Source organism: Delphinapterus leucas, chromosome 12 (assembly GCF_059928025.1).
Source record: "Delphinapterus leucas isolate spDelLeu-1000000601 "Yukka" chromosome 12, BTC_Dleu_Yukka2, whole genome shotgun sequence".
Classification (NCBI taxonomy): Eukaryota; Metazoa; Chordata; class Mammalia; order Artiodactyla; family Monodontidae; genus Delphinapterus; species Delphinapterus leucas.
Genome location: NC_143140.1, coordinates 29993414 through 30018110, shown reverse-complemented (window position 1 = coordinate 30018110; position 24697 = coordinate 29993414). Strand labels below are relative to the sequence as shown.

Sequence of the window (24697 nt, the reverse complement as noted above, 5' to 3'; positions counted from 1 at the left end):
GTTAGGACTCCATGCTACCACTGTAGAGGGGCACAGGTTCGATCTCTGGTTAGGGAACAGAGATCCCACGAGCCGCACACCGCCAAAAAAAAAAAGGAAACTAGACATAGCTTTTCCCCAGATTTTCTTTAAGGATATATATGATTCATTGAATTTAATATTTCAACTATTATGGATTCTAAATTGATTTAGGGTATTTAAGATATATTTACTGCATCGTCTTAATGAAAATATAAATACCACTGTGGGTACCACTTACTTTATTATTTTTGGTTCACAGATCTCTATAGTAGTATTATGCATACATGGATAATATAACAAAAAAAGATTCTGTAATGAAACCTTTTCTATATTTGACGTATTGATGAAATTGATGTATTTAAAAAAAAATTGATCTCTGAAGGGCATGTGGGCTGCTTTTTCCATTCTCAAACTCTCATTGACCAGTATTTCTCAAATCATTCTCTTTTCATTAAAATGACATATTGTTCAGAGCTTTTCTTTGAGTTGTATTTCTAGAAGTAGAAATTAGGAACTTCCGAGCTCCCATCGGTTGTGGCCAGATTGCTCTCCAGAAAGTTGGCCCCATTCACAGTGCTGCCAGCAGCTTAATTAGTTCCCCAACCAGGGATTGAACCCAGGCCCCAATACTGAGAGCGTCGAGTCCCAACCACTGGACTGCCAGGGAATTCCTGTCATTTTTTTTCTTTTTAATTACAATGAAATCTATTATTTTATCCTTGTTAATTTAATGGATATTCTAAAATTTCATTTTCTTTTATTACTAGTGAATGGAACATTCTCTGTAGTTTATTTAAAAATAACTATTATTTTACACATTGCTATTTGTATATTTTTGCATAATATTCCTTAATATATTTATCACGTAGGTTTCTCTCTTCTGTTATCTTCAATATTTGTTGTTAAAAAATACATATATGGGGCTTCCCTGGTGGCGCAGTGGTTGGGAGTCCGCCTGCCGATGCAGGGGACGCGGGTTCGTGCCCCGGTCCGGGAAGATCCCACATGCCGCGGAGCAGCTGGGTCCGTGAGCCATGGCTGCTGAGCCCGCGCGTCTGGAGCCTGTGCTCCGCAACGGGAGAGGCCACAACAGTGAGAGGCCCGCGTACTGCAAAAAACAAAACAAACAAACAAAAATACATATATGAACCCATCCCATCCACTTTATCTCTGATGATCTTCTGTTTCTTTAATAGTCATGATTTAATTTCTCTTTATTAATGGATAAATTATTTCATTTTCCTTAAGTCCTTGATTTACTTCAGATTTTTTCCACTCTGAAATGTGGATCCAGGTACTCATGTTTAACATCTAGCTTTTGAAACAGTATTTAATTTCTTTCCTCTTGTTAACTAGACTTTCCCCCATGAGTTGTCATTTTACGTTCTTTCTTAAGATTTGTGTTTTTTTCTGTAATTAGTATTTTTCTTCTAACCAGTTTGCAGTGTAGCTTGAAAGCTGTTACTGTATAGTCTACTTTTTATTACAGCAGTGCTGATTCCTCATCATATTTTCTTTTTAAAAAACATTCCTTGGTATTCATACTTTTTAGATAAATGTTTACTATTGACTTTAGAAGTTATATGAAGTACTCTACTAAATTTGATTGTCATTGCTTTGGAATGTCTGTGTATGACTTAAAGTATTTTGTTTCCAGACAAATATTTTACAATATGAAATTGTGAAAATTAGAATAGTCATTAACTTGAACCACGAAACATAATTTGTGAATCCTCTAATTTGCTAAATTGTGATTGATGAACAGATGGACCAAACAAACAAAAAACCTAGACTAAATGCCACTGAAATCATGATAATCCCCATTCCACTGAATCAGTTAAAAATACAAATAAATCTGTATGTTTTCTAAAATCATTGTGTCTTGTCTTCAAAATTGTATCTGAACACGAACCAAATGAATACTTTATTTCTTTGAGCTGTTTTCAGGGTGCTTTCTTAGACTTTAATTCTCAGAGTTTTCTTTCTGGTGTTTTTTTGTTTGTTTGTTTTGGTAGGGGTAGAATGCTGTTCTTGAACCCTATGGGAATGTGATTAAAGCCGTGGACCCCATTTGCTTAGAAAAAGTATTAATGTACATTCACAAAAATTTGCATATAATCTCATGAAACATAGATCCCTTTTAAACCATCAGTGGGCCCCAGGTTGCAAATCCCTGTCCGGCGTCTTCCCAAACAGCAAATACCTTTGCTTTCTTGTGTCTTAGGGGCTGACATAGCTGAGGTGATGCTGGATTTCACTGACTGGCTGACCCACCAGGAGTTTGGCCGAAGGTGTGTGGTCAGTATCAGAGATATCCTGTCCTGGGTTAACTTCATGAACACAATGGGGGAGGAAGCTGCTTTGAAAAGGCCGGAGACCATCTCCACAGTGACGTCTTTTGTCCACGCTGCCTGCCTGGTGTACATAGATGGAATAGGTTCAGGTATGTTGTCTGTTAGCTGGTGAGAACAAGGGGTGGGGGTAGAGGGGACTGTGAGGTGGAGCAAGCCCAGACCTCTGAGCCAGATGCCTTTAACATTTCCAAGACTCACAGTGGCTCTCTTGTTCTTTTACTCTTTTTGAGAGGCGATTGGTGTAAAAGATACGCGAAAACTTTTCATTGCTTATAGACCAGGGATTTAGTAAATGTGAAGCAGCGCTTATGATAGAAAGAAGGCTGCTGGGAACGCTCGTGCTCCTGAAGAGCGTCACATGGCACCTCTGAATGCGGTCATTCCGAGTTCACGGGCCTGAATCCTGTGGTTGGTTTTAAGTTTACTACAATTTTATTAAATTTAACGTCTAAGTTTTTTTCAGCTATGAAAATTAGAAATACAGCCCACATGACTAAAAGTACCATATTAGTTACTCTTTTCTCCAGACTGATTTCTCACAGAGTGACTGGAGTGCTTTACTGAATAAGCTGCTGCTGAATTGATGACGTGACAGTTGTGGGGAGAGGGGAGTCACACTCCTTCTTAGGGCTGCTTATACTAGCAATCGTATTTTGGCTGTGATTCAGGAGCCCGTCCTAGAGTTCCTGCTGAGTGGTTGTGAAGCTGGGTGCCCTGCTGTTGTTTGATGGACCAATCCTCTTCCTTTAGGGGTAACTTCATCTGGGTTTGGTACGGCTCTCTTGGCTCGCAAAGAATGTCTGAAATTCCTAATCAAGAAACTTTCCAAGGTCATCCGACTTACAGAAAGTCAGAAAAACGAATTGAAGATTTATGACAGACTCAAAGCCAAAGAATTCACTGGGATAGATAACCTTTGGGGAATTCATCCATTTTTTATACCAAGGGGTAAGAATGATTTTAAATAAATAAGATTCTCTTCTTGTGGTTTACAAATACTTGACCTTTATCGTGACTTTTAACTTTACTATATCATGATTACTTTTGAACTAGATATCTGAGTTAGAATCTGACTTGGCGTAATCATAATTGTATGAGTGGTTAAAAAATATATAACAGGCATATAAAAATAGAAAATACAGTCTTTAATACATGAGTAAATTGTCCCATAAAAATGCATTTATATGTTTATTATTTGGTGCTCAAAACAAGACCTTTCCTATAGTGGTAATTCAGCCCATAATGTTTCAACTATAGAACTTTATCACCTTTTACAAAGACAGTTTTGTGAACCCTTGAGGGCAGGTGTCACTCATCTTCCTATCCCTGGCATCTGCCACATAGCCTAGCAGTCATAGGCATTCAGAGAATGTCTGCTGAGTGAGTGAATGGATGAATAAATGAGTGATTAAATAGGAAATGCAGGTGGATTTCAGTCCTAATCCTTGCTCTTATTAGGTTGCCTCTGTCAAATATTTAAATGAGGCAGTTATATTAGATATCTTTCCAGGGCACTCTGGACTTTTCGGATCGTTGCTTCTCTAGCAGAGTCATCTATTTCTTGTCCCTTCTTTCCTCTCTGTGTCGAGAATTGTTGAGTGCCTGGAATGTGTAGAGGTGCAGTGGCAGTTAGCGGGGGTTCAGTGGTGAACTAAACCAGCCCAGCTTCCGGGCTGAATGGAACATTGCCCCTTTCCCTCTCCCTCTTCAACAGTACTGTCTTCATCCCTGATGGGGTTCCCCCGTGATCTAACCATTAGGTCCCTTCCCCAAGCCATCATGGTAGTATTCAGCTCTCTCGTGTAGGAGCTGTGTGCTCGTGGCCTGGGACTGGGGTGGTCCTTGCTTCTGCTTCCGTAGCTGAGGTAATAAATGTTTTCCTAGCCCCACTGCCTCCAAACTGACGTACCAACAGCTTCTGCCAGGAGACATAGTGGCATAAATATTAAGCCCTCTAAGACTGTTATTAGTCCTGCACTTCAGCTGTATTATGGGTTAAGGATGCATCCTGAATTGTCTTGGTGGCCTAAAAACCTTGGATGAAATTGTTTATATGGGCTTATATACCAAGCTTCCACTTGACTTTTAGGAAAATACAAGTATAAGGTAAATTGTACAAGTACATGTAGTAGTAATTCCAGGTGTAGGTTGTGAAAGGAAAGAAGTATGCTTGCAGTTTCGACCTATATGAGTATGTATAGATGTAGGTGTAGGAAGTGCCGAGATCTGTGTAGTAGGCACAGTTGAAGAAAGTATGCTGCTGGCTCTTCCTGGAAAGCATTTCATGGACCCAAAAGTGAGGAAATATCAAAATAGGGCTAAGCGTTTTCACCACAGATGGTACTTCACTGACTGACAGTCTACTTGGTGGATTCTTTTAATCTCCAGTTGATATATATGTATGATTTGGTGATGTCCAGCTTATATGTGGCTTTTCTTTTCTCCACTTAAGGACCTGTCTTGCACAGGAATAATATCGCCGACTATGCACTCAGCGCGGGCACCACAGCTATGAATGCCCAGAGGCTCTTAAGAGCTACAAAACTGAACAAACCTATCCTCTTGGAGGGCTCCCCTGGTGTGGGCAAGACGAGCTTGGTGGGAGCCTTAGCCAAGGCTTCAGGCAACACACTTGTCCGAATCAACTTGTCAGAGCAGACGGTAAGCTTAAGTCATGCTACAGCTGATGGGGGTAGGTGTAGGGAGTAATGTTTTTATCTATTTTTTGTTTGTTTTTGGGGTTTTTTTGTGGTATGCGGGCCTCTCACTGTTGTGGCCTCTCCCGTTGCGGAGCACAGGCTCCAGACGCGCAGGCTCAGCGGCCATGGCTCATGGGCCCAGCCACTCAGCGGCATGTGGGATCTTCCCGGACCGGGGCACGAACCTGTGTCCTCTGCATCGGCAGGTGGACTCCCAACCACTGTGCCACCAGGGAAGCCCTGTTTTTATCTATTTATAGAGTTTTCTAGCCAGAAATAATCACGATGTCAGAACCCCAAATATTTCGTGGTGATAAAGACCATAGCAACATGACCCACAAACCTAATTCTCCTTTTGTGTTCATTAATAGATGACACATGTAGTATTATTCTCTCTGGATGCTTTATTGTAATTCTCTCCCTCTTTTTTTTTTTTTTTTTTTTTTTTGCGGTACGCGGGCCTCTCACTGTTGTGGCCTCTCCCGTTGCGGAGCATAGGCTCTGGACGCGCAGGCTCAGCAGCCATGGCTCACAGGCCCAGCCGCTCCGCGGCATGTGGGATCTTCCCAGACTAGGGCATGAACCCGTGTCCCCTGCATCAGCAGGCGGACTCTCAACCACTGAGCCACCAGGGAAGCCCTGTAATTCTCTTTTGAGAGGGAATCACTCATTTCAGTTTTTATTGTAATACAGCCTCTCTATTTTTGTCCTTTCTAAAAATATTAATTACAGATAAAATGACCCTTTAAACAATCGTATGAAAATATGGGACAGAGATGACAAATTAAATAATCTCCTGGGATGGGGTCTGGGAGGAGGGCCTGGGCATTGTTTTTGGTGTGTGTGGTTTTTGTTTTTTAAGGTCACCAATTTATTTCCAAGTACATCCAATGTTGAGAACTATTGATCTAGAGCTCCAGTTGATAGATGCTTAGACTATTGTGATGATAAGATGCTTGGGGCATATCTGGGCTCCTGGTAAAGAGTTCTGGGATGGATTAGTTCTCTCTTGGGGTTAAGACTAAAAAGTGGTACAAGGCCTAAGTATTTACCATTTTACGTTTGGGGTCTTGGGATCTAGTTCATTTTCTGTGTAATGTTGGCTTTTCTCCATTTCTTCCTCCTCTCAAAGGACATCACAGACCTGTTTGGAGCAGATCTACCTGTTGAAGGTGGCAAGGGAGGAGAGTTTGCCTGGCGCGATGGCCCCTTGCTGGCAGCCTTGAAGGCAGGCCATTGGATTGTGTTGGATGAGGTGAGAGGACGGCCCATTGTGCCAACGTGGGACTACAAGTGTGAGAAATGGGGGTGGGGGAGAACTTTTCGAGGCTTGAGGGCATTTCGCAATGGATGATCATGCTCTTGGCTAGTAAAGGCAAATTCTCTGATGAAAAGAATCCTCCGTGGTCTCTTTTATGAATAAGAAAAGTCACTTGTCAGAAAGCTTATACAGAACTCCCCCCATGTATAGGGTTGGCCAGAAAGTTCGTTTGGGTTTTCCCATAGCATCTTATGGAAAACCAAATGAACTTTTTGGCCAACCCAATATAACCTACAAACTCTCCTACTTTCGTGAGCTAGCCTCCAGAAAAAGTGCCTCTTCACTAGTTTTATGCTCTAGTCGCTGGCAGGCTTGCTGTATTTGTATTTATTTTCAGAGATAAACATACTTTACAAATAGTGCCAAGCACCTCATTTCAGCAGAGAGGCTGGGGAAAGTTATAGTAGGAAGAGACATAGAAAAATGGTGAGAAAATGGTCAATGTTATATGTGCACATGGGATAAATTAATGACCAGAAAAACAGAGCACATCATGTGATATGTGATAAGTGTCGAATCTCTGTGACTGACAGGTAGCTAGAGAGATATGGAGAAGTGAGGCACAAAATAAAAAAATTGAAGGTTGTGGCCAAAGGATTTGAGTTAGTTCGGGATGTGCAATGTCAGTTCCGGAAAAGGGGAGCAAGTGGTTGTGTAGCTTAAATGATTTGAGTGATGAAGTGCCACAGATGACTTTTGACACAGACCCCGGCAGGTTCCCTAGATTCAGACCCCCCTTGCGTCTGCAGTAAGGGGGATGGATTCCTTTTCTGCTGAGCTGCTTCCTAATTACCAGATATTAAAGAGAAGGAGGGTTTTGGGTTTTGTTTTATTCCCCCCAGATTTTTTTGGAAAAGATATGTGATAGAATAATCATCAGCCAGGGAAAAAAAGAGTGCCTTGTTTCAAAGCTAGAAGACTACTGACCATAGTCATATTTTGTGGAAATGCACATAGGGACTGCAAGGCATTCTGGCCTTGCAGTCACACATAAGAGCAGCTTTTAGAATTTGACCTGTATGTGGGTATATAGCAGAGTTTGTGTTTTGAGTGCTTATGTAAGCATGACACTTGAAATTCTAATATAGTCTGATTTTTGGCCCATTTGCATTTTACTGATTCACATTTCACAGTTGAATTTTTCCACGTTACGTAAAAACCACCCATGCTTCACATCCCTGAGCTCTGAACTTAGCATCTGAGGACCTCCATTCAGCTCTTTTCATTTCTGGTACTCGCACAAATCCTCGTGTTTGTTCTTGTTGTTCACAAAACTGTTGGCATAGTTAGATCTACTTTATGTAGTTTATATCATGACTTTGAAGCCCATTTGGAGAGTTTATTCAGTATTTGAGCTGGGAAGGATGTTTATTTAAGTATGTAAAGAGCTATCTTACTTCACCTTAAAAAAATCCCAGAGCGAAAGTGAGATATCTTTGTATTGGAAAGTTTCTTTTGTAAGCTATGATTTATAAAGTAGGCCAATATAGGAGCAGATAATGGATACAGTTTTATTTTTGAGACTAATTTAACTGCTTTAAAAAATTTTAACCTACATACTCAGTTTACTTAAAATTATTATTACTTATTATTATTTACTTATTATTGCTATTTTATACACCCCAAATTTCTCTAACATATATATGCAATAATAGGATGAGTACACATCAGTTCAGCTTGAGAAGCAGAGTGTTACCAATGTTGTTTGAACTCCTTCCCCCTTGAGGATAAGACTACTTTTTGTGCATATTATTCTTTTGCTTTTTGTAGCAGCTATACAGCATATAAAATAAGTATATGCTCTTTCTTCTCCAAATAGCTTAACCTGGCTTCGCAGTCAGTCTTGGAAGGACTCAATGCTTGTTTTGACCACCGAGGAGAAATCTATATTCCTGAGTTAGGAATGAGCTTTCAAGTGCTGCATGAGAAGACAAAGATTTTTGGTTGTCAAAATCCTTTCAGACAAGGAGGCGGAAGGAAGGGCTTGCCCAGGTCTTTCCTAAATAGGTTTACTCAGGTAAGATTTGCTGTTGCCCCAGAAACCAAAGGTGGTGTCAGGGGCAATAATACTGCTGACACATAGCTATGAGGGTGCCCACTCTGAGAATGAGACGGGCTCAGGGTAATGATCTGCTCCTCGATTTCATATCTTTATATGTTGGATATCAGTGTGACTGATTCCCATAATCACTTCTCTCCTGCTGCGAATCCTTTGTCTTAGGTCTCAGAGGACCTGGTATGTTATCAGTTGGAGGAAAGTAAGATGACCACTGTCTTGAGGATTCTGTTACTGTGCTCAGAGATTAAGGCCAATCTTTGACCTTTTCAAGTGTATTTGTGATCTGTTAGAACATTAAAAGATTATTTTATAATGAAAATGCATTTAAATCTAAGTAAAATAAAGTATAAAAAACTACCATGAAGAAGAAAAAATCCAGTATTCTCCATACCAAAGTCAACCACTATTAATAGTTGGTATCTTTTCTTATCACCTTTATTCTCATTAGCAGCAGAAGGTGTGTGTGTGTGTGTGTACACGTAGGCTTACATGTTTTAACGTCTTTTTTCAAAGTTTGGCTAATGTAGTGGCTTGGAAATGCTTCTAGATGTTAGCTTTCTTTTATGCCCCATCCCTTGATAATTAAGAATTTACTGAGTATCTTTTAAGAAATTTATTATGAAAAATTTCAAACATATTGAAAAGTTGATCAAATTTTAAAATGAATGCTCATATACCTACCATCTGGATTTTTTAGAGCATTTTACATAATATATAGGAAGTTAAAATTACAAGTATACTTAAAAAAATTACTTGCATGTCTTTCTTTAATTCACTAGAATGAAGCTAACAAGAAAACCCTCTTTTGCTCTATATTTCAAAGATTTTATATAATTCCGTATCCTAAAAATGCAAGAAAAGAAATTTCTATAACTGAAATATATATATTACTGAGGTATTACTACTTTGGTGTTAAATAAAAATTTTACGTAAGTCACAGTAGTCATTTCTGGTGTTTGGTAAAGAGAAACGATGTCATTTTTTCGTGTTATTTTTGGATTTTCTAGGTCTTTGTGGATCCCCTTACAGTAATAGACATGGAGTTCATTGCCAGTACTCTGTTTCCAGCCATTGACAAAAGTATTGTTAAAAAAATGGTTGCTTTCAACAACCAAGTAAGTACCTACGTGTATTATTTATTCTTTGTTTTTCTGATTTTCTCACTTTCTCAACATGGAACACTAAATTACCAGTCTCCGTAACTAAGATAAATCACATAGACTTCTAAAAGTTTCTAGTGGAAGGCAAGCTACTCATTTGAGGGTTACAGTAATTCAGTTCTGTTGCATGTATCATTGTCAATGCTTACAGGGTATTCCTGGCATTGAGAAGTCTGGATTGGGAGGAGACATCTGGATCAAGCCTCTTAGTCTCTGTTTTGGATTATGTATGCATTCACGGTACACTGATAGTACTTAATGCAGTGCCTAGCAGTGCTACATGCTTTCCCAGTAAGGGTATTTTCTTTTTAGATTGATCACGAAGTGACTGTCGAGAAGAAATGGGGACAAATAGGAGGACCCTGGGAATTCAACCTCCGGGACCTTTTCCGCTGGTGTCAGTTGATGCTAGTTGACCAGTCCCCTGGGTGTTACGATCCTGGTCAGCATGTGTTTTTGGTCTATGGTGAAAGAATGAGAACCAAGGAAGATAAAGAGAAGGTGAGTTTCATACTTGCTCTTTGCATTTCTTTCCATCTGTAAGTTGATTTCTTCCTGAGGGACAGAAGGGGCGTGTACTCATTAACAATACCAAACCCAGTAAAGCTGCTTGGAAATTTAGAAGTTACGAGAAGAAACTAAGCATTCACCTGTCTCAGAGTCTCATAGTGTAGTTTGCTTTGGAGGACACAGTTTGCTTGTCCATCTAAAGCCCCATGATTGCAGACCTTCTTTAACAGTATTGCCCTCCATTAATAAAGGCTTGGTCTTTATCACCTTTCCAGGCACAAAAGTGAGAAGCTGGAGGAGACAGGTGATAACCAGTAGAAGAGGAGGGCTTTCTACTTTTAAATAAATGTCAAATTGCAAAGTATTTTATCTAGAAAAGATAAATAGATGAAAAGAGAGAGGAAATTCTGTATCTAAATGGAAGTAAAAATATCCCTTTGTAAGTAGAAAACAACACCAGAATTTCCAACTTAGTAAACCAATAATGTGTGTGTTGCTTTGTGGTATTTCAAGTCCAGTTCATGGAAAATTCACAACAGTTGCAGGTGGGAGGTGCTGTCATGACCTCTTACAGATGAAGATCCAAGGCTCAGAGTCATGGAATCTCAGTGCAGCAAGTGGCAGAGCCAGCTCTCTAGCACAGACCTTTCCACTTTGCCTGCTATTCCTTCTACTGTATCACAGTTGTTTACAAACAAAGTAACTTACAGATTCATGTGAGTTAGAAACAGTAACCTCCTTACTGACCTGAAGATGTGGCTGCCCATGGCACAAGTGACTTTCACACACTTTCATTCTGCTACTAAGAGCACAGATCCCCTTTTATGTGGCATCCAGAGTCTAGCCCAGTGTTAACAACTCATTTATTACATGCAAATGGCTTTCAGTATATTAGGACAAGATGTTCAGTTAGGTTTTTTTTTCCCACAAATTTTAATTCACATATCATCAGCTAGTATTTTAATTTCTTCATCCACTTACTGGTTACAGTATATTAACTGTGGCAGGACCGGCCAGTGTTGGGTAATTGATGTTGGTCAGATGATGAGTCACTGTAGGGTGTGGAAGGTTTCCATCACTCCTCCAATTCATTTGCTGTAGTTGACCAAATGTTTTCTGAGGGGGGAAAAAAGCTAAGTAAAGTAATAATAGAAGAAGAGAGGCTATAGAAGTATTTGTAATTTTAACTCTGGTATAATATCAGGGAGAGGAGATGATCTGCTGTAGAGTGGGATATAAGGTCAGAAATCGCCTGGACCAAGGAGTAGGTGGTGGGAGCATTTTCTTCTGTGCTGCTTTCAGGCTTTTACTCAGTGTTTGATACTCATTATGATTTTATCTTCGTTGTTTTTATTTTCTGACTTCAGTATACATTGATGAGTATGAATATTGCTGCTTTGTTAGAAACGCACAACTTGTTGTAAATATTTTGGGTGGCTGGAATCTTTGTGGCTGCTATGGGCTAAATTAGTGTTTTTTACACACCCTTATCTTTTCCCCTCCCCAGCTCCTCTTAGATTAAAAAAAAAAAAAAAGTGCAAAAATGAAGTACAGTTAACAGGAAGTTTTTAACAGTATTGCTGCTAAGGAAGGGATAAGTGACTGTAAATAATCAGTCAGAGAAATTACTTTGCTTGTCCTCTCTACATAAATATTTAGAAGGATAACAGTGATTTTGGAGTCAGACAGGCTTAGATTTGAAATCAGTTTCCAACCGTGGGCAAATCATGTAACTCTCATGAATCCCCTAATCCATGTCTATAAAATGGAAATGGAAATACCTGTTTTGCAAGGGTATTAGGATCAGAAATAATCTTTTAAAGCACCCAATATAATGTTTGGCAAATGGTAGGTACTCAGGAAACAGCTTTGTTCTTCATAAACTTCATATTTCTCTTCTCTTCTACCTTCTTTAGGTGTTATCTTGAATGACGAAAGCAAGTTCATTTTTCATCTTAAGATTTACCATAGTTTCTATGGCTTTAATTTATGGTATATTCTCACTGGAATCTCAAAATAATTTGAGATTATGTGATTACTCTTTTCTTAAGCTTCAGTTTACTTTCATTCTGAAGAATTAAATGCAATCTATCCTTTTTATAAGAAAATTCAAAAAGATAAGGACTCAGAATATTGTCATTCTCCTATTGTGTTCATGTTTACTAGTATTCATTCTAGAAGGTTTGGCTCAGAATTTGGTGGAGTGATTTGTGTTTTGATTGTATCATCTTCTTCCTTTAGGTCATTGCTGTATTCAAGGATGTGTTTAATTCAAATTCTAACCCGTACCTGGGAACCAGACTGTTTCACATCACTCCCTATGATGTTCAGGTGAGGAGAGGAGGATAATCCTCTTTCAGTTTTCTATGGCTTCTGCTCCCACTCGCAGGCACACTTGTGAAAACTCACCGGCATGTCTTTTTCAGCTGGGCTACTCAGTGCTTTCCCGTGGCAGCTACGTTCCTCTCCCGACTCGCCGGCCCCTGTTGCTCCTGCACCAGTCTTTACAGTGTCTGGAGTCAGTTATGAAGTGTGTACAAATGAGCTGGATGGTCATCCTTGTGGGGCCAGCCTCAGTGGGCAAGACCAGCTTGGTTCAGCTCCTGGCACACCTTACTGGTCACACTTTAAAGATCATGGCCATGAACAGTGCAATGGACACTTCGGAGCTTCTGGGTGGATTTGAGCAGGTAACTGATCTGCCTCTGCATTTTCAGGCAGAACACGATAAACCGTGTGGTCTGGCTGGTGGTCTTCTGTGTTGGTGGTAGCTACAGTAGCAGTGTTCTTTGATCCTGGCCATGGGCTGTGCTGGGTTCACGTGCTCTGGAAATTGCAGGTTGATCTCATCCGGCCGTGGAGGCAGCTCCTTGAGAAAGTGGAGGGCACTGTCAGGAGCCTGGTAAGAGACAGCCTCATCGTCAGTGCTGACGATGCAGAAGTAGTGCTGCGAGCCTGGAGTCATTTCCTTCTGACGTATAAACCCAAGTGTCTTGGAGAAGGTGGTAAAGGTGTCACGATGGAGATTGTCAGCAAGCTGGAAGCAGTGTTACTGCTTATGCAGAGACTCAACAATAAAATCAACTCATACTCCAAGGCAGGTATGTGTGTTTGGGTGTGTGTATCAGACACTTACCATTAGTGTCCACCCACAGGTAATATATTTGTAAATGCAATGCCCATAATTTTTTAAATGAATTTAATGATTATTAACAATTAAAATTTGGAAATCTTTGTCCTAGGAAATAAAATGAAGCTGATGTAAAGTATTTAGAATTGGTGATCCTAAACAGAGAAAGCAGGAAAGAAATTGGTTACTGAGTTTCATTTATTCTGTGTGTAATCAACCACAGTGACTTGTATGTAAATTTGGTTTTATTTTTTGTTGGCCTGTTTTTTAAACCTGTTAATAACTTCTCAAGAAATCAAGTACTTCAAACTGAAGAACAGAAGTCTAAATTGATAGCTAGGAATCTATTTTGTATAGAAGGTGGAGGAAATTCCTCATTTAACCTGGAAATATACAACTCTCATCTTGTAGTGCAGCTTTTTGGATGGTAATGAGCATGCCTTTAGGGGAGAATTGATTAAAGGTTAAGGCCTGTCACTAAGGTTGTCTTCCTTTCCAAAACCTGCTCTTAACTGTTTATTCCTCAGTTATTCCTTGGGAATAGTTGATTCCTTAGGGGTGAAGAAATGAGACTCCCCTCTTCCCACTGTGTCAACATTGTATCCATAGCTGTGGGCCAGATAGTTTACTTTCTTAGTTAAGACAGTGATTTCAATGTTGTTTTGATCTGTCATTTTCCAATTCAAGCTCACCATTTGAATTTGAAATTCTTTACTCATTCATTCAAATTAATTATTAGTATGTTAATGAAGTCATACATCACTTTATATATTTTTAAAAGATAGGTATTGTAAAACTCACCATTGAGGTTTGAATTCCTACTGAGTGGTAGACACTATGTTAAATATGTTTACTTTTAACCCTCACAACAACACCATATTACAAGGAAAAATGAACCCCGTTTTATACATGAGGAAATGGATGCTCACAGAGGTAAAATAACCTGCCCAATGCCTTCTTGCTACCAAGTGGTTAGACTAGGTTTGGGCTCCAGTCCTCTCTGACTTCAAAGCCTGGAATCTGGTGTGTATGGATTTCTTTCATGAGTCTGTTAAAATGTAAATATCTAGGGAAGTTCTCACAGCCCATTCTCAATACTGCGCTTTTTTTTTTTTTTTTAATTTATATATTTATTTTGCTGCATCAGGTCTTAGTTGTGGCATGTGGGATCTTTCGTTGTGGCGCGGGCTCGTTGTTGTGGTGCACGGGCTCTAGAGCGCTCTGGCTCGGTAGCTGTGGTGCACGGGCCTAGTTACTCTGCAGCATGTGGGATCTTAGTTCCCCGACCATGGGTTGAACCCGCATCCCTCGCATTGGAAGGCAGATTCTTAACCACTGGACTGCCAGGGAAATCCCAATACTGCTTTTTATTTAGGATTGACTTTCATATTGAGTAATTCATTTCTTAGAGATATTGATAGAGTGAAAGAGGCCGGATCTAAAACAGTTTGTCTGCTACTATTTTACTTTTGGTTAAAAATGTCTTTTCTTCTTAACTTTATATCTTTTAATGTCCCTATGATGAACATGTATGACTTCTAAAATCTATTCTAGTTTCATATTTTATCTTAAATCTTTGTACATATTGAGCATATATATAATAGCTCTATTAACATCAGAATGCAGCCCTTAGGGACTTAAAGCAAGAAAATATATCTAGGAATTTTTATTAGATTCTGGGCATTTTGAATTTAAGTTGCTAAGTGCTGCATTTTGTTTTTTTGAGGTTTTCTTTGGGGGGAGTGAGGCAGTTGAGTTCCTTATGGATCATTTTTATCTTTTCAAGCTTGCACTTAAGCTGTTTAAGGTCAAGTCCGGAGTAACCTTTACTGTAGGGTTAAATTAGCCCCACTCTTGAGGCATGGCCCTATGGCATCTCTACTGAAGGTCCTGTGTGTTCTGTGGGGTCTCTTTGCTTTGACTGGTGGGAACTGGAGTGTTGTTCAGCCCCGTGTGAACTCTGAGAATTGTTCAGCTCACAGCTCCCCGATAACTGTCCTTTCCTTGGAAGTTTTTGCTCATGCTTGTGGAGTTTCAGCCTTCACATGCACGTATAGATTATTATTGAGCCAAAGACTCCAGGAGCCCTCATCTGGATTTCTGGAGCCATCCCTTTGAGTAACTCTTGCCTTTTGAGCACCCTGCCCCTCATTCTAGTTGCTCTAGTCTCCCCGTATTCAAGTCTGTGACCTCAGATCATTGAGGCCTTGGGATCTGTTTGAGTTTCCCCTTCCTGCTTTGCAGTCTAGAGGTTGCTTCCAGGCAGAAAGCTGGCCATTATAGGACCTCCTTCCCTCAGGTGTCACGGTCCTGTACTGTTTTCCAACATCGGAAAGCAGTTGTTTCATGTATTTTACCAGTTTTCTAATCGTTACACACTGGGAGGTTAAGTCTCAACCTTACTATTCCTTCATGGCTAGAAGCAGAAATCCAACATGTATTACCTTATGATATGAAAAAGGGTCAGGAAACAATTTCTTCTCTTTCTTTTTTAAAAAAAATAATTTATTTTATAGGAGTATAGTTGATTTACAATGTGGTGTTTCAGTTGTACAGCAAAGTGATTCAGTTATACATGTACATATATTCATTCTTTTTTAGATTCTTTTCTCATATAGGATATCACAGAATATTGAGTAGAGTTCCCTATGCTATACAGTAGGTCCTTGTTGGTTATCTGTCTTATATAAGGAAACAATTTCTAATAAGAAAGATCAATTGAAAAAATTCTGGGAAAGGACTATCTAAACTATGAAGCAAATAAATACCGGTTGTTACTGTATATGATATGGTCATTACAAAGGATGCCCTGTTTAATGACACTGATTGCACTGTGCCGACTTAACAGCACTTTACTATAGTATAAATGCAGTAATAGGTGGAAGACATTATCCTTTCGCATTTGAAAAATTAAAACACATAAAGATAATTTCCCTTCTCCATCACCCTTGAGTCAACTTTATCTAGCCATTCATTCAGAAAGCCATTAAGTATTTTCTATCCCCAAACCTAATTTTCTTACTTGTTTTGTTCAAACAAAAACGAAAATCTTTTTGTTTACCCTATTATGAAACTTTAAAGAACTGGACCAGAAGTTTCCAGGCTTCTTTTAATAAACTCTGAGTTTTTTGTTTTATTTGTTTGTTTGTTTTTTGTTGTTGTTGTTGTTTGCGGTACGCAGGCCTCCCACTGCTGTGGCCTCTCCCATTGCAGAGCGCAGGCTCAGCGGCCATGGCTCAGGGGCCCAGCCGCTCCGCGGCATGTGGGATCTTCCCGGACCGGGGCACGGACCCGTGTCCCCTGCATCGGCAGGCGGACTCAACCACTGCTCCACCAGGGAAGCCCTATTTGTTTGTTTTTGATTGCCCTGGTTTGAAATTAAATACTGTGGCTGTGACGTTTCAGAGTTTGCCAAACTCGTGGAAGAGTTCCGAAGCTTTGGTGTGAAGCTTATGCAGTCAGCCAGTGGCCGAAGCTGTGGCACGTTCGAATGGGTTGACAGCATGTTGGTTCGGGCCCTGAAGTCTGGAGATTGGCTTTTGATGGACAATGTTAACTTCTGCAAGTAAGGACCTTCTATTCAATCATGAGTGGGTCTGATTGAAATTTGAGATATGCTTGTCAAAGTAGAAACCCAGGTGGAAGCTCTGGTTTTGTTTTTCCTTCCTCCCTCCCTCCCTCCCTCCCTCCCTCCCTCCCTCCCTCCCTCCCTCCCTCCCTCCCCTCTCTCTCCCTCTCTATCCCTCCCTCCCTCCCTCCCTCCCTCTCTCTCTCTCTCTCTCTCTCCCTCCCTCCCTCTCTCTCTCTCTCTCTCTTTATTGGTGTGCGCAGGTGTTGCGGTGCGCGGGCTTCTCATTGCAGTGGCTTCTCTTGTTGCGGAACACGGGCTCAGTAGTTGTGGCTTGCAGGCTCTAGAGCTCAGGCTCAGTAGTTGTGGCGCACGGGCTTAGTTGCTCCGCGGCATGTGGGATCTTCCTGGACCAGGGCTTGAATCCGTGTCCCCTGCATTGGCAGGTGAATTCTCAACCGCTGCGCCACCAGGGAATTCCAGCTCTGGATTTTTAATCCACTGTTTTCTTAGCTAGAAGCACATCCTCAGCTATAGTCTATAGACTTCTCCCGGTGGTGAACAGTGGTAGTTGGTGATTAGCTACGATATTTCAGTTCTAGCAGATAGTTTTGAGCTGAACCGAAGGCTAACAAAATTGGATTACTTCTCCAACTAACATCCTTTGAGTCACACCTGTGTATTTAACATCGGAAAGCTTCCTTTTGTTAGGGATTTTTTTTCTTTTCTTTCTTTTTTTTTTTTGCCGCGCCACGCAGTTTGTGGTATTTTAGTTTCCTGACCAGGGATTGAACCCCAGCCCACGGCAGTGAAAACGCTGAGTCCTAACCACTGGACTGCCAGGGAGTTCCCTGTTAGGGTCATTCTTAAGTACAGATTTTTGAAATGGAGGGTCTGACACAGGGCATTCAGTGTATACCACTTGATTCTAAAGCAAGGAAAAGGGCAAGTGTAAGGCTATTCTGCCTGTACAGTGAGCATAATGCAGGTCAGGTGATGGGCTTTTCTACCCGGAGCATTTTCAGAATGTTTCAAATTACAATCCAGTTACCTTTAAATGAATTTGGTAATATTGGGAAGTGGGGGAGAGGGAAGGGGAAAGAGAAGACAGTTTTATTAGTTTAGGGAACTTTCTATCATTTTCCTTGATTTATTCAACAAACATTTTGTATATTTACTGTGTATGAATCACTGGGCTGTGTGCCTTGGGGAGTGAAAACGGGCATTGATAGGAAAAGAGATCTTGCAAGAATCACAGTTCTCTACGGGGACGTGATCTGTGCTGAAGGGAAGACATGGGTCAGGCGCAGTGAGAGGCCTGAGCCAGGGCAGCAGTCAGTGTGGCACGCCAGCCTGTCCCCCATTTGGATTCTCTCTATGCAGCCCGTCGGTGCTGGATCGTTTGAATGCCTTGCTGGAACCCGGAGGTGTCCTCACTGTTAGTGAGAGAGGAATCATCGATGGATCCACTCCCACCATAACACCAAATCCCAATTTCAGGTACTTGTGCCTCAGAAGCTGACAGCCTTGATGTCAGAGGTGACCATTCATTAGGGCCACCTTACGTATCGTATTTGTACACTCAGTCATGAGCATGTTCATACATTCATTGATTTAACAAATATTTACTGAGGCTCTGCCATTTGCCAGGTGCTGGTGTGCTTTGGGGGGCACAGCAGTAAATAAGAAAGATGAGGTCCCTGCCTTGGGTTGGTGGTGAAGGCTGGAAGCAGGGAGACCAGTTACAAGCCTTTTGCAGTTCAGGTGAGAGACGATAGCTTAGACTAGGGCTGTCCGATCAGTGGGACTTGCTCATGGGCTTGTGGGTTAAGAAAAGGAGGAAGCAAAGATGGCATCTAAGGTTTTGGCTTGAGTAATTGGGTAAAGGGGTGCCATTCATTGAGAAAGGGGAGACTGGCAAAGGAGCAGGTTTGGTGTGGGGAGGGTTAGCTGCAGTCAGCTGTTTAGCTTTGGAGGTAAGTGTGAGCTGTCAGATAGCTAGATGCAGAAGTTGATGGACATTGAACGTTACGAAGCTAAGTGTTTCTGGAGAATACACTGCTCCTTTTTCTTTTCTCTGTAGGTGAGTTAGAATAATTGATGAATTAGCACTGCCTGATGTGGGGAATATCTGAAAGTAAGAATTTTACAGTCCTCAGTACTAAAGGTGCACTGGATATACAATACTTAGTTCCTTAGGAAAATAGGTTTAGAGAAACTGATTTGCTGTATTGATGCATTTTGGAACTAGAGGATAGAATGCAGATGTAAACAGCATCTGTACGTTGAATTAGCAGTGTCACTTTAGATGAGCTCCCTGAAGATGAGCCACATATGATTTGCCCTCACCAGTTGTTGCTGAGCTGCACTGTCAGTTGCACTGAGATTTTGATTTTTTTTTCCTTTGAATTGCTATACTACTAGACTTTTTCTCTCAATGGATCCTGTGCATGGAGAAATATCCCGAGCTATGAGGAATCGTGGACTTGAAATCTACATTTCAGGAGAAGGGGATGGGAGCATCCCAGATGACCTGGATCTGAAAGTCCTACTGCACAGCCTTGGGTTGGTGGGGGGCAGTGTGTGTGACATCCTTCTGGCTTTGCACTCAGAGACCCGAAGTGCTGTTGTAGGTAAGGTGCTTGACTTCTAGGCCTCTGCAGGGTTTTCTTCCTCTGGAAATTCATGTTATTCCATTTGACTGCTAGTTCAGGAGTTCTTACATTTAGTGTACATGGAAATAGAAATTACCAGGAAAGCCTGTTAATAATGTAGATGCGCTTGGTACCCTTCTTCCCCAAGACATTGGGTTCAGCAGGTCTGAGTGAGGCACAGGGATCAGCATGTTAAAGAAGCTTCCTGGGGAATTCTGATGCATGCAGTCAGAGACCCACACTCAGAGGAATACCTGTACTGCTTTTCACACTGAGATGAAGTTTGTCCTGCAAATCTTCATGGTCATCATTGAATCTCTTGAAGGTTGAATAAAGAGGGAGCTTTGAGTTGTTTAAAACAGATAGGTGTTACTTCTTCTAAATGTCCAAATATACAAGAAAGAGCAATAATAATAACAATAATGAAAAATAATGAGATGTTACTTATTAAGTAACTACTCTGTGTTAGGTGCAGTGTTGGCTGCTTATCTAGTCCTCACAGTAGTTCTGCAAGGTATATTTCCATTTTACAGATAAGACTCAGAGAGGCAGATTAACTTGTCAAATCCAAACAGTTAATAATGACAGCTGGGATTTGAAAGCAGATCTGTTGGATTTCAAAGCCCATGGTTCTTTTTGGCACCATGCTCATTTTGCCCCCTTCAGTGTGTGTCAGCTTTAGATCCAAGGGTCTATGTGGCCAGGCTTTATCACATTAGTAAATGAGTCATCTAGTCACTTCCCCAAAAGGTACTGCTGACAGAGAAGGAGGGGAGGAGGGCGGAATAGGAGGCAAGGAATGTGAATGTTCCCACAAGTTCATTGTGTGCTAGTGAGCCCCTATAGTCCACTTGGAAGGCTTTCTAAAATAAATATCTGGGTGGATTTGAGTGGAAGTTTGATGTGAAGGTGAAATTTGTCCATTTTCACTGGAGATTTTTCAGAATCTATTGCTCATGGATGGCACTATTTCTTCTTTATAGGTTCTCCAGCGTCCTCGTTGTCAACACTCATTCACACAGCCTTACTCATTGTGCAATACCTACAGCGAGGGCTGAGCTTAGACAGAGCCTTTTCTGAAGCATGCTGGGACGCATATGTCCGCTCCCAGGCTTCACCAGCAAACCAGAAGGTACTGTGAAGTGTTTCACACAGCTTTCTACGTTATAACATTACAGGTAATAGGAGGAAACTTTATTGGTGGCAACTTTAATGACCTAAGAGAGCCATCTGCAGTTATGCTGTAACAGAGATCTGGTATCCAGGCACTTTTCTGGAAAATAGCATAAATGTAAATATTCCTTGAAACTTGCCTCTCAGCAGAAAAAGTGAAATTTAGCTTGAATGTTGTATATTGAGGAATGTCTGAGTGTTGTGAGAGGATCACAAGGGGTCTAGAAAACTACTGTTGCCCTGCTAGTTTTTGGTAAGAGCACTTGTGTCTCGGTGCCTGTACACCATGTGTTTTTATCTCCTTCCAGCTTGTGCAGGCTTTACTGGAGAAACACGTTTGTTCTCTGCAAGCACATGAAACCTGGGGCAACTCCATTCTTGCCATGGGGCTGTGGCCAGATTCTCTGCCCTCGGCTCTCTCTGCTACTGAAGATTCTCATCTCTCTAAAGTCCGAGGCGATGGACAGATCTTAGTATATTGTCTCAACAGGCTGAGCATGAAAACGAGCAACTGGGCAAGGTTAGTGGAGCCTTGAGCGTCTGTATCTCTTTGGCATCTTGACTTTTCCTCCCTCCCTCCCTTCCTTTCTTCCTTCTTTCCTTCCTTCCTCCCTCTCTCTCTTTCTTTCTCCCTCTCTCTTTTTTTGATGGTAATGGTCATGACCCAACATATTTGACCAGAATGTTATGTGGCCATTTTCCACACAGTTCCATTGTTTGTGATACTGCTCCCTATTTATTATTTATTATAGGTACGTGTTTTAATTGTCCCCCTTTGGAGGGACTCATGTTTTCCCTCTTAACCTCTTTCATACATTCATTGTAAAGTTATTGTCTTGGTTCTTTGAAATATGAAAATTTAACCCTAGTACTAACTTAGCCTATTGCAATGAATTTCAGGATTCAGCCTCTTACTTTGCCAGACTTAGAAAAAATTATGCAGTCCTCCCACCCGGAGAGCTTAAAATTCAATTCAGTTGAAATGCACACTTACTGGATCGATGAACCAGATGCTCTGGCTGTGGCTGTTAAATTGCTCATAGAAAGAGCAACCAATCAAGACTGGATGCTCAGAGTTAAATGGCTTTATCATTTAGCCAAGAATGTGCCACAGGGGCTTGGTGAGTAGAGAAACTTAATTTGTGTAATGAGAGAATTTAAGTACACTTACCCGGCTTTAGTAACTCAGCAGTTGTTTTACTCTCCGACTACACTGTTAAAATTACATCTGGGGAAGCTCCTAGCAGGATGTTTATGACTTAGCATTACTGCTTATATAGCTGTTAAAATATTAAGGAACACATCTGCCCTTAGATGTTCCCTGAGATAAATTTTTTTTTCTCCACGTAATCCTTAGCATTTCAGGATCCATCCAGTTTTCTATCAAATCCAGAAGGAAAATGTACTATATTATGTTACTTTTAAGTTTTTGAACATCCTGCTTTTTTTGCTGTACTTAACTCTGCTGCACACGCGTTCTATCTGGGAAAGGGTTGCTTTTGTTAAATTTACTTCCCATAAAAGTACATAAGATTCTAATTTTATTTTTGTTCCAGTGCTCTAAGTGGCTGTGCTTGATTTCTTTGTACTTTTTTCATTCCAAGAGAGGAAAAAGCAACAGTTAACAACATTGTACAGATTGTAAAGTACAGGACGTGGAATTTGTTGGTAGAACTTGTTGACTAAAGTAATTGAGTTTACATGAGTCTCTGCTGCACGAGAACTTGTAGATAAGCCAGCGTATGTGTATATTATTGTGTGGTACACGTGATGTCTAAACGTGTAGAGGAAAATTGTATGAATATTCGTATCTGCGGTGTCCTATGTGATAGCTACTAGCCAGAGGTAGCCACTAAAATGTGACATGGCTACTGTGACAGCAGCTGTAGAACAGAAAGTTCAAATGGACGGCACTGCTTTAGATGCTAACATTTGCTTCTCCTTCCTCCACAGAGTCAGTACAGATTCATTTGGAAGCCAGTGCTGCATCTCTTAGGAATTTTTACTCAAATTCTCTCTCATCTGGGGTCAGTAATGTCATCAAAATATTACAACCAAATGTAACAGGTACTGCACCTGACTTGATTTCTAGCTCTCAGCACTCTGGGAAACTTGTCTATTGAGTTCATGGGAAAAAGATCTGTTACAGCTCCCACTTATAACAGTTTTTTCTAAAGAAGACTCAGGGTATCCAGATGCAAATTCTGCTGCTTTTTTTGAAATTATGCATTTATTCTTCAGTTTCTGAAAGAGGATGATGACACACAATGTAGTGGGAAGAACACAGGAGTTGGAAGACTGGGCTCCGGTTCCAACTTGGCCACAAACTGGCTTGTTGATTTGGGGCCCATCATTCACACTTGCTGACTTTGTTTGAAAAATATGGGAATTAAATTCATTCTTCTGGGGTCCCTTTCACTTATGACTTTCTGTGATATACTAGTACTGTTAACAAACTGTGATCTATTTTGAGATGAAGGGGAAACAGTACAGGATCAGTTTCTTCAGAAAATAGAAAACCTTAATGATGAAGTTATAAAACCTTAAATACAAAGTTACAAAACAAAATCATAATGATAAAAGGAGTAGCCATCTGAGCCATCTAATCAAATGAGGTATTCAGAATTTCTCAATCTTTATCTGATATTGATCAAAACATACTGTTACCCATTTGGTTTAGAAAAAAATACACATGATGCTTTTGTGCTAAACCTTATGTTTACATAATTATAATCCTGTGTATACTTATAATTAACTTATGTACACTAAAGGTAACGGGCTAAATGGTTGAGCAGAAATCAAACAATAGAGAAAACTTCTGTAGTAGTCAGGTTGCGGCTAGACCTAATTATGGCTTTCCAATTATGAAGGAATTTTGATCTTTGGGAACACAGTTCTAGAGTAGAGTGGTAGGTTCCCTTTGTAGCAGACATGGCTTGCCCTCTGTTGGCACTCATTAGCTCGTCTTCCTTTTTCCCTTTCAGCTGTGTAGCTCTGGATTGTGTAGTCTTGCTGGACTTTGGGATATGGGCCCCCATGTGTACCTTGCTATTCACAATAGGCATTTGTTAGACTGCTCTATGGTGGATGCCTTTAAAACTTGAAGTGCTCCACTGACCCATCCAGCTCAGCCACCATCAAATTAATGTTCCCATCGTTTTGGTCTTACCTCTTCCGCTGGGCTCTCAACCTCTGGAGCAGGTCAGAGTCTGATTGCTGCTGCTTTAGAGAAGAGATACTGAGCTTAAGCCAAATGAGCAAGAGGTAGCAGCAGCACATCCTGTGATTATAAAGAAATGGTTTTTAAGGGAAATAATCTTGAGTTGTTTTTCTTACTGAAAGCAAATAATGAGATGTGTTCATTCATTTTCTGCCATGTAAGTTCTTTTTTTATGGTTAATGGCGAAAGATTGGGTAATTAAGCCCATGGATTCTTTTCCAACCAGAAGTGGGAGCTGAGCAAATGAATACATTTGTTGGAATGTTTATGCTCTAGCAGAGGTTACCTTTCTATCCTACGGTGGAATGAATTTTCAGGGCTAGAAGAAATTTTGCCTTTAGAAAGGAAATAGCGTAAAAGCTGTTGAACCCTACTTTTCTACCACCATGGACTGAAACCATTTCCTTGGTCCCTCTCTTCCCCGGCAGGACTCAGTGGGATCAAAGTAAAACAATGAAAATCCTCAACTGAAATTTGCCAGGCAAGGAGTTTAACTCCAAAATTCTACCTTTTGTTTTTTAAACCAGATGAATATGTGATCCCTCTGGATCCCCGATGGAATATGCAGGCTTTGGACATCATTAAAAATTCGATGGACTTTGACCCACAAATGGACCAGCCTGAGCAGCTCTTTGTCCTTTTAGAGTCTGTTGCAAACAAGTAGGTGAAGTCTACTGTTCTGGGTGCTGTTTGCCTCGTTGTACACTATGGCTTCACAGATTATACCTTTCCTAAGCTATACTTGACAGTCTTATGTGTGTTTAATTTTCTGAACCTGAGAAGTGGTGGGTGTCAGACATGATTGCTTTGTTACCACCTCTCCTTCAC

General features: G+C 40.7%; 1 protein-coding gene across 7 annotated transcripts in view; it reads left to right on the top strand.

Annotated features, from left to right (window-relative positions):
- Positions 1–24697, top strand: part of MDN1 (midasin AAA ATPase 1) — a 155823-nt gene that overhangs the window by 69923 nt on the left and 61203 nt on the right. For 6 of the 7 annotated variants that reach the window (XR_016395154.1, XM_089921863.1, XM_089921861.1 and 3 more), the window contains exons 34-51: positions 2246–2464; positions 3126–3323; positions 4828–5036; positions 6207–6329; positions 8215–8412; positions 9462–9569; positions 9927–10115; positions 12366–12455; positions 12551–12814; positions 12964–13225; positions 16660–16819; positions 18206–18322; positions 19247–19455; positions 20460–20608; positions 20958–21169; positions 21550–21770; positions 22603–22716; positions 24397–24529. Coding sequence is in view for 6 of the 7 variants with exons in the window: in XM_089921863.1 (XP_089777989.1) it covers positions 2246–2464; positions 3126–3323; positions 4828–5036; positions 6207–6329; positions 8215–8412; positions 9462–9569; positions 9927–10115; positions 12366–12455; positions 12551–12814; positions 12964–13225; positions 16660–16819; positions 18206–18322; positions 19247–19455; positions 20460–20608; positions 20958–21169; positions 21550–21770; positions 22603–22716; positions 24397–24529 (3175 nt within the window). In the remaining variant the exon portion in view is untranslated. The remainder of the gene's footprint in view (positions 1–2245; positions 2465–3125; positions 3324–4827; positions 5037–6206; positions 6330–8214; positions 8413–9461; positions 9570–9926; positions 10116–12365; positions 12456–12550; positions 12815–12963; positions 13226–16659; positions 16820–18205; positions 18323–19246; positions 19456–20459; positions 20609–20957; positions 21170–21549; positions 21771–22602; positions 22717–24396; positions 24530–24697) is intronic. The other variant, XM_089921862.1, reaches the window with a different exon arrangement.